The 10269-nt window shown below is 38.0% G+C and overlaps 2 protein-coding genes across 2 annotated transcripts; both read left to right on the forward strand.

Annotated features, from left to right (window-relative positions):
- The first annotated feature begins 1264 nt into the window (after nucleotides 1–1264).
- On the forward strand, nucleotides 1265–2951 carry LOC117981949 (cytochrome P450 6k1-like). The gene has a single exon (XM_034968216.2). It carries the CDS (start codon nucleotides 1321–1323, stop codon nucleotides 2806–2808), a length of 1488 nt encoding a protein of 495 aa, XP_034824107.2. The 5' UTR covers nucleotides 1265–1320; the 3' UTR covers nucleotides 2809–2951.
- A 2104-nt stretch (nucleotides 2952–5055) lies between these two features.
- Nucleotides 5056–6947, forward strand: LOC138402243 (cytochrome P450 6B5-like). The gene has a single exon (XM_069498128.1). The coding sequence runs from the start codon at nucleotides 5111–5113 to the stop codon at nucleotides 6599–6601; it is 1491 nt and encodes a 496-aa protein (XP_069354229.1). The 5' UTR covers nucleotides 5056–5110; the 3' UTR covers nucleotides 6602–6947.
- Nucleotides 6948–10269: the final 3322 nt, after the last annotated feature.

Genomic DNA, 10269 nt, shown 5'->3' on the forward strand with positions numbered 1-10269 from the left:
AAAAAAACAGATACAAGTTAGCCCTTGACTGCAATCTCATCTGGCGGTAAGTGATGATGCAATCTAAGATGGATGCGGGCTAACCTGGAAGGGGTATGGCAGTTTTTACGGTTCCGTACCTCAAAAGGAAAAACGGAACCCTTATAGGATCACTTTGTTGTCTGTCTGTCTGTCTGTCGGTCTGTCAAGAAACCTACAGGGTACTTCCCGTTGACCTAGAATCATGAAATTTGGCAGGTAGGTATTATAGCAGACATTCGGTGGGAAATCTGAAAACCGTGAAGTTGTGGTTACATCACACAAAAAAAATTGTGGTTATGAACAGAAACTAATAATTAGTATTTTCAATTTTCGAAGTAAGATAACCATATCAAGTGGGGTATCATAATATGAAAGATTTTTATTTATTTTTATGCATAATAGTTTTTGATATATCGTGCAAAATGTCTAAAAAATACTACTGTAGTACGGAACCCTTGGTGCGCGCGAGTCTGACTCGCACTTGGCCGGTTTTTAATAAACCCATTCCCCTTTGGTTTCTGCACGGCATTGTACCGGAACGGTAATTTGCTTGGCGGTACGGCTTTGCCGGTAGGGTGGTAACTAGCCACGACTGAAGCCTCCCACCAGACAAATGCGAAAGTGTGTCTGTCTGTCTGTTTTTACGGCCCAACAGTTTAACCGATCTTGATGAAATTTGGTACAGAGTTAGCTTACATCCCGGGGGCGGACATAGGCTACTTTTCATCCCGGAAAAATTAAAGAGTTTCCACGGGATTCATTGACAGAGACACCCATCCGTTAAACCGATTTAAATGAAATTTTGTATAGAGGTAGCTTGCGTCCCGTAAATTGACATAGGCAACTTATCATCCCAGAAAATTAAAGGGTTCCTACGGATTTTTAAAAAAATCTACATCCACCCGGACGAAGTCGCGGACATAATCTAATAATTTTTTTTTAAATATTTATATTAACTATTTATTTGTAATGTTATAAATATATAAATAAAATAAAATACGGCTTCTATGTTTTAAAGCTTGATTTAGCACCGGTTGTGAGGTCTCCAGTAAGAGTTCCCGCATTCTATTCCCGGTTCGGCGAATGTTAAATTTATCTATAGATGATGACGATGTACGGTAACAGACAATCGTATTTTAATTTGCATTACAGTAGATAAATCCCTTATTAACAAGTAGATAAACTGTAAGTAGATAATATTATCTAATAGTGCTCTCTTACTTTATATAAGCACCATTTACTTGAATGACGTGCAGTATAACTTGGATTACTTCTAACACATAAACATTTTACATAACCATGTTACTAATTCTAATTTCCGTGAGCGCAGTTCTAGTTTTCATTTATTTAAATGGACTTTACAATGAATATTATTGGAAGAAACGTGGCGTCACTTTTCACAAGAAAAACAAAGTCATGGGTGTGTTTTGGGATTTCTTGACTACGCGTCGGGCGTTTTTTGAAAACCTCTGCGAGTTATATAAGGAGTATCCTAATGAACCAACAGTTGGCATTGGTTCTTTTCTCACGCCGTGTCTATATGTCAGAGATCCAGTCAACATCCAGCATGTTCTATCATCAGATTTCAATTCCTTCAACCACAGAGGAGTCGAGCCAAATGACGAGGATTTACTAGCAAGCACTATTCTTTTCCTCAATGGGAAAAAGTGGAAATTGGTTCGACAGAGCATGACACCGCTGTTTACATCGACGAAACTAAAAAGCATGTATTACATTATAGACAAGAGTGCGCAAGACTTTGTCACTTACTTAAAGGAAAATCCTAAATTACTGAAAAGTGATATGTTTGCAACTCTCTCGACATTTTGCAGTGCAGCGATCGGTGGAGCAGTCTTTGGAATCACAACTAATTCTATTTTTGACTCCCCGTTTCTGAAAATCGCTTGCAGTGCCTTCCAAGCTACTTTTGTGCGCAACATCAAATTTGCAATCGCCAACTTATCTCCTTCATTGTTTAAACACTTAAATATTAGCTTTTTTAAAGAATTCGAAGAGTTCTTCATAGGCGCAATTAAACAGGTCGTTAGACAGAGAGAAAGTGAGAATGTGAAAAGACACGATTTCGCCGATATCTGCGTCTCTTTACAAAGCAGCGGGAGACTAAAGGACTCTGAAACTGGGTACGAATTGGATCCCACAGACGAGCTCCTCGCTGCCCAAGCATTTTTCTTTTTCGTAGCAGGCGTTGAACCAACCGCCGCTGCAATATTTGCTACATTAGTTGAACTAGGAAAGTACCCAAAATTACAGCAAAAACTACACGAAGAAATCGATAAGGCTTTTGAAGAAAATAATGACAAAATTACATACGACATCGTTGCAAATTTAAAATATCTAGATATGGTAACTAGCGAAGCCATGCGAATGCATCCCCCGATTGGTTTTTTATCAAGAAAATGTATTAAGGACGCGGTTCTACCAAACGGAAATATCAAAGTTGAAAAGGGAACCAAAATACTGACAGCAATATATGAGCTCCACCACGACCCAAAATACTTTCCAGATCCAGAAACCTTTAACCCAGAAAGGTTCTCGATGGAAAATAAAAATGCCGCATTAGATTTGACGTATATGCCCTTCGGTAAAGGGAATAGAATTTGTGTTGGGATGAGGTACGCACAATTGCAGGCGAAATCTGGTTTAGTGCATTTGTTACGACATTTTTCCCTTAAAACCATAGTTTACAAGGAACGCCCAAAGTATAGAAAAGATCAAGTGCAAGTCAGGTTGAATAACGTCGATGTTGAATTGATTCCCAGACTGTAAATCGTATGCTACATTATATCTACGGAATAATATTAACGAAGGATTGAAAAAATATGTATTTAAATAAAAAATACCTATTTATCTTGTATATTATATTTCCATAACTATAGTCGCATCAATAAATTCTTTTATTTCAAAAAGTTTATGATATTAAATATTTAATATAAAAACCGGCCAAGTGCGAGTCACACTCGCGCACCGAGGGTTCCGTATTACAGTCGCATTTTTTCGACATTTCACACGATAAATCAAAAACTATTATGAATAAAAATAAATAAAAATCTGTTTTAAAATGTACAAGTAAACCTCTTTCATATTATACCCCATTTGGTATAGTTGTCTAACTTTGAAAATTAAAAATATACCTATTTGTTCATGAACACATTTTTTTTCTGTGATGTCACCACAAATTCACGGTTTTGGGATTAATTTCTTTACTTGTACTATAAGACCTTCCTATCTACCAAATTTAATAATTCTAGGTCAACGGGAATTACCCTATAGGTTTTCCAGGGAGCGGGAAGTGCCCTATCGGTTTTCCAGGGAGCGGGAAGTGCCCTATCGGTTTTCCAGGGAGCGGGAAGTACCCTATAGGTTTTTCAGGGACCGGGAAGTATCCTATAGGTTTTCCAGGGAGCGGGAAGTGCCCTATAGGTTTTCCAGGGAGCGGGAAGTACCCTATAGGTTTTCCAGGGAGCGGGAAGTATCCTAGAGGTTTTCCGGGGCGTAAGAAGTACCGTATAGGTTTTCCAGGGAGCGGGAAGTACCCTATAGGTTTTCCAGGGAGCGGGAAGTACCCTATAGGTTTTCCAGGGAGCGGGAGGATTAGGAAGGCGGAGGACCGTGTTCGTGGCGCGCTGTTGAAAAGGCCTAGGCTCTTGAAAAGCGGAAAAGGCTATAACTATTTGGATGAAATTTTGTACTCAGGTAACGTTTTATTTTCCAAGTTTATTTAGATAGGTGTCATCTCTGAGCTCTCACGGTAACGACCGCCGAAATCTTAATATATAAAAGGAAAAGGTGACTGACTGACTGACTGACTAATCTATCAACGCACAGCTCAAACTACTGAACGGATCGGGCTGAAATTTGGCATACAGATAGCTATTATGACGAAGGCATCCGCTAAGAAAGGATTTTTGAAAATTCAATCCCTAAGGGGGTGAAATAGGGGTTTGAAATTTTTGTAGTCCACACGGAAGAAGTCGCGAGCTTATGCTAGTATGGAGCTAGTAAAAACTAAAACAACTGAAGATAAATGCTTTACCATGATGAGTCTTAGAATTAATTATGTTATCTATTACTTACCTTTTAGATGTTCAAGTCATGCTTACAATTATTAAAGTTTGAAGACCTAAGTTCATGAACGCAATGATAATAAAACAAACACCTAATCTAATAGATATTTACAATAACGACGCAGTTAGGCACAGCGCACACTAGCAGAGGGGAATAGTATCTAAATAAAGCCGATTTTGTTCGTAAAACCGATAGACGTTGGGTTCCAAGATGCTAGATGATGCCCACGACTTCGTTCGCTTGGATTTAGGTTTTTGAAAATCCCGTGGGAACTCTTTGATTTTCCGGGATAAATAGTAGCCTATGTCCGTCCCCGGGATATAAGCTAACTCTGTACCAAATTTCATCAAAATCGGTTGAACGGTTGGGCCGTGAAAAGCTAGCAGACAGACAGACAGACACACTTTCGAATTTATAATATTAGTATGGATTGTATATCTGTGGCTCTACCGCGGTTGTTTGACAGCTACAATGTCACGATCGCAATCATCTCTGATTGGTTAATGCTCGCTCACTATTAGCTACAATGCATTGTTGCAACAAGAATCGCACAAATTCAGCCAATCAGAACAATTGAGATTGTAATAATGATTGATGCAGGTTTTAGACAATCGCCCTACAGATCTATCATAACTAGGTATTAGATAGATACTTACTTAATAGTTATTTAATAGATCAGATGAATAGTTACTATTGCATACTAACATTGCACTTGAGTACTTAGCCAAGGAAGTAGATCTATCTCATGGCTATGGTGACATGGAAATATAGATCCCACTATCCAAATGATACATAATTGCAGCGTTGTAGATAAGAGGTCAAATTTAATATTGATAAACGCACAAACAATATAATAATAGGTATTGATGGTGACTTGTACTTGAAGAAATAAATAGATAACAGAGCAAAATATAATAAAACTTAGGTATAAATATCCACAGTATTTTAAATATATAATTAATGTTTGCATTTATTTCGATAAGAGCACTCGTGTAAAACGAAAATGTTGATAGTTTTACTCCTTATTTGCATTGCAGTATTAACTTTAATTTACCTTAACGGTATATACAATGAAAATTATTGGAGAAAACGTGGAGTCGCCTTCTACACAAAAAACAAAACTTTGGGAGTGTTTTGGGATTTCCTGATCAAACGTCGAGCGCTTTTTGAATATCTTCACGATATTTACAAGGAGTATCCCAACGAACCGGCAGTGGGGATTGGATCAATTCTAACACCAACGCTATATGTACGAGACCCTCTTAACATTCAGCATGTGTTGGCAACAGATTTTAATTCATTCAGTCACAGAGGTTTCGAACCAAATCAAGACGATCTTCTCGCTGGTAACATTTTGTTCTTAAACGGTGCTAAATGGAAATTGGTTCGACAAAAAATGACCCCACTCTTCACATCAGTAAAACTAAAGAGCATGTACTACATCATGGATAAAAGCGCAAAAGACTTCGTTGATTACCTCAAGGAAAACCCTAAATTGAGGAAAGGAGACCCGTTTACTACTCTATCAACATTTTGCAGTGCAGCTATCTGTGCTTCTGTATTCGGAGTTACCACGAAATCAGTTTTTGATTCTCCATTTCTCGATGTTGCCCAACGATCAACAAATGCAAGCTTGAAACGCAACATAGAATTTGCTATCGCAAATTTAAGTGAACCGTTATTTAAATTACTTAATATCCAAATATTTAAAGAGTTTGAAAGCTTTTTTATTACTGCAATAAAGCAGGTTATCCATCAACGTAAGGCCGAAAATGTTAAGAAGTATGATTTCGCAGATATTTGTGTCTCTTTACAAAACCAAGGAGCTATGAAAGACACAGATTCAGGGTTGGAGGTGGAACCAACAGACGAGCTGCTCGCAGCTCAAGCGTTCTTCTTCCTAATCGCAGGTGTGGAACCTACTGCTTCTGCAATGTTTGCCACGTTGATGGAGGTAGGTAAACACCCAGAAGTTCAGGATCGCCTCCAAAAAGAAATCGACGAAACATTTGATAAACACGATAACGAGATTTCGTACGATGTTGTTGCTAATATGGAGTATTTAGATATGGTAATGAGTGAAGCAATGAGACTGAATCCTGCTATCGGTTTCTTAACTAGGAAATGTGTTGAAGATACTGTTTTACCCACTGGTAATATCAAAGTTAACAAAGGGACCAATATAATGATACCGATTTACGAACTACATCACGATTCTAAATATCACCCAGATCCAGAAGTATTCAATCCAGAACGATTTTCGGCAGAGAACAAGAACAATATCTTAGATATAACTTACATGCCATTCGGTAAAGGCAACAGGAATTGTGTGGGAATGAGGTTTGCGCAATTGCAAGCTAAGTCAGGTCTAATATATTTACTGCACAACTTTTCATTTAATACAAATGTATTAGCGGGTGGTGTTAAATATCGTAAGGAGCAGATTCAAGTTAGAGTTACTAATGTGGATATTGAACTTATTCCGAGGCGATAATTAATGAATATATTTTATTGTGCGTTACATATACTTAAGTAATTAGTGATTATGTAAGTAAATAAAATTAAGCGTATTTGTGTGTCCGAAGTTGCGTGGTCCAACGATATTGTAGAAACGCCCCTGTGTCAATATGCCTAGAGAAGAATAGAAATTAGAATTAAATAGATTAATATGTATAAATATACCATCAATACTATCGAAAGTATTACTCTTAACGTATATCGGTCTTCGATAGTATCGATAGTATTGATACTATTGAAACTAATATTTTCGATACTATCGATAAATTTTTTTTACCAATACTATTGGCCTATATAATACTATCAATAGTATCGATACTATTTATATGACTTTTACTAGTTGTTGTCTTTCGCTTTCGCGTGCTTTCTGACTCTGCTTATTTTATTGACGCCCTGCTTCGTTAACGGACTCCAAGAATCTTGCTTACACGACAGAATTGGCCTTATTATATTGGAATACGACACCACGCCTCTCGATTGGCTATTGACGAAATGGATCGTTGTGTGGTATAGCGATTGGTCGCTGTAATACAACAGGCAAACGCGCCTTCGGACCAAAGGACAGTCTGTAATTCGTGAATGGTGTGCACCTGAAACTGCTAATGCCTTCTAATTGCTTACTTAATATAAGTCTATGTGATAAATTCTTAGCAGCTATGCATTTAATAAACCTACTACAGATCAGCTGTCAGCATATAGTTTAGGACATAACCTCATTATTACTTTTTGAATAGGCTACTTGACAATTTTTTTAAGTTGGTCTTAAATGGTTAATATTTGTCCTATTATATCAAAAAAATTAACACTATATTTTTTTGCGCCCTAAAAACCGTAAAACTTTAATTTAAAAAAATATTTTTCTTAGACAGGTGAAAACACTGTCGGCCATGTTTGGCCGATAGATTATCTGTGCTCTGACGTCATCCATTTGTAAACAACAGTATAACCCTGTGGTTATACTGTTGTTTACAAATGCATGACGTCAGAGCACAGATAATCTATCGGCCAAACATGGCCGACAGTGTTTTCACCTGTCTAAGAAAAATATTTTTTTAAATTAAAGTTTTACGGTTTTTAGGGCGCAAAAAAATATAGTGTTAATTTTTTTGATATAATAGGACAAATATTAACCATTTAAGACCAACTTAAAAAAATTGTCAAGTAGCCTATTGCTCAGCTCCTAGATTGACAAATCTTGCCAAATTTTCAATTATGGATTATTTAAATGTAAGCTTTTAAATGATGCTACTTTCATCCTGTTATCACCAGGGCGGCCCGGGCCCAGGTGCCTATGGGCGTTTTCGATCTCCTTTTGCTCGCTTCTTAGAAGCTTTGACTCTGTTGCATTTCTTTCCTCATCGACTCGCCGGGCGTCTGCGAGACGTGCCATTGACTTTAGTGTACTAAGTATAGAAATCGATATACAGGATGGAATTGGGAACGTGCTGAGAGTATTAATTTTTCCATCTCAAATTTTTTAGATACCTACTTGTATACTTCATGTATGTATACGACACTGGACAACCCATAATATTATCTCTTAGTATTTGTTTGTTGGTTTATTGGTTTGTCCTTTAATCACGTCCCAACGGAGCAACGGATTTTTGCATGGCTATAATTAAAGACCTAGAGAGTGACATATAGGCTACTTCTTATCCCGGAAAATCAAAGAGTTCCCACAGGATTTTTTAAAACCTAAATCCACGCGGATGAAGTGGCGAGCATCAGCTACATCTAGTATTGACTACAGCCGGCTCGTAGAGGCTGATTTTAAAACGTGTTTGTGACTCAAATAGCACACTGAGATTTTTACCTGTATCATACTATTTTGTTCCGAGACATGGTCGCTAACTATGGGCCTCGAAAGAAAGCTCAGAGTCACTCAGCGGGCGATGGAGAGAGCTATGTGCGGAGTTTCTCTTCGTGATCAAATCATAAATGAGAAGATCCGGAGGAGAACTAGAGTAACCGACATCGCTCAACGGGTTGCGAAGCTGAAGTGGCAATGGGCAGGGCACATAGTTCGTACAACCGATAGACGTTGGGGTCCCAAGGTGCTGGAATGGTGACCTCGCACCGGAAGACGCAGCGTTGGAAGACCCCCCCACTAGGTGGACGGACGACATCAGACGAGTAGCAGGGAGCCGCTGGATCCAGGCGGCGCAAGACCGTGGCGTGTGGAAGTCCCTACAAGAGACCTATGTCCAGCAGTGGACGTCTATTGGTTGTTGATGATGATGATGCTACCGACTATTTTGTATGGGATTACGTAACAGAGAGAGCGCTAAATACCTACTAACTCTCTCCGCGGATAGATTACCTATAGGACAGTTTTGAACGCTGATTCTACTGAGATAAGGAATTACTCTTTTCAAAATATAAAAGTTACAATAACTATTATCAACTAGCTGATACCCGCCTTCATCCACGTGGATTGAGGTCTAAAAATCAGGTTAGGTAGGTTTAAAAATCCCATGGGAGCTCTTCGATTTTCCGTGATAAAAAGTAGCCTTTGTCACTAACCAGCCCCCCAATTGTGTAAGAATAACCATTTCATGGCTATCGCAATCGTCAAGAATTCTGCCCTTTGATTGAGATTGAAGATTTTTTGTTCATTAGGTACTTACATGAAAACCAAAAATTGGGCGATATGCGTCCCAAAAGCGGTGTTGAGACACATTTCGGATGTTCAAAGAATCAAGTTTAGGCCTTAAAAACTACAGTTTTTTTTTTAATATTATAAAAAATAATGGGATTCTTTAGTGAATTACGAGAGCCAAAACACGATTGTCACAATTTGCCGAGATAAAAAATAATTACGAAGTTTCCCTAAAATACACATTTTTTACACGACCATTAGGAGAAATACCAGTTTTATTTGATTGATTCGAACCAATTTCAATAAAATCTCGTATTTACGTTCAACGTTTGATACACTAAGGGTTTACTGTATTATTTTATGGTAACAGAGCACATAGAGTTATAAATATAAGCGCTCAGGTGGCCCATACAGTACCTACCGCTCCCGGTTGCCCGCAACGCGCTTAGAGAGCACCCGTGTACAACTTCAGTCCCATTTCGCCTTAAATACTAAATATGAAAAAAATATGAGTAAGTACCTACCTATTATTTATTATTCTGAACAAAAAGTCACTTTGAGATAAAATATGATGTTTGATATTCTTTAAAACAACACAAAATAGCTTTAATTCATTTTCAGTAATGTTCATCTTATCCATTCACTGAAAAACATGTCTCTTCTCCCCGTAGGTATCTAGCACACTGACACACGAGTTGCCTACTCATATGACACTGACACACACGAGGAATAGGAAATGAAATAGTTCACATACAGGGTGGAATAATTTAGTTTTCTTAGTAGATAAGTATGAGAAACAAATTTTTTGTCCACAATATAGTGTAGGAAATTGTTACATCACCATCCATCACCACCCATATTATAAACGCGAAAGTGCGTTTGTTTGTTGATTTATTGGTTTGTCGGTTCGTCCTTCACTCACGTTGCAACGGAGCAACGGATCGACGTGATTTTTTGCACGGGTATAGTAAAAGACCAGCCCCCCAATTGTGTAAGAATAACCATTTCATGGCTATCGCAATCGTCAAGAATTCTGCCCTTTGATT

Source organism: Maniola hyperantus, chromosome 4, assembly GCF_902806685.2.
Source record: "Maniola hyperantus chromosome 4, iAphHyp1.2, whole genome shotgun sequence".
NCBI classification, from domain to species: domain Eukaryota; kingdom Metazoa; phylum Arthropoda; class Insecta; order Lepidoptera; family Nymphalidae; genus Maniola; species Maniola hyperantus.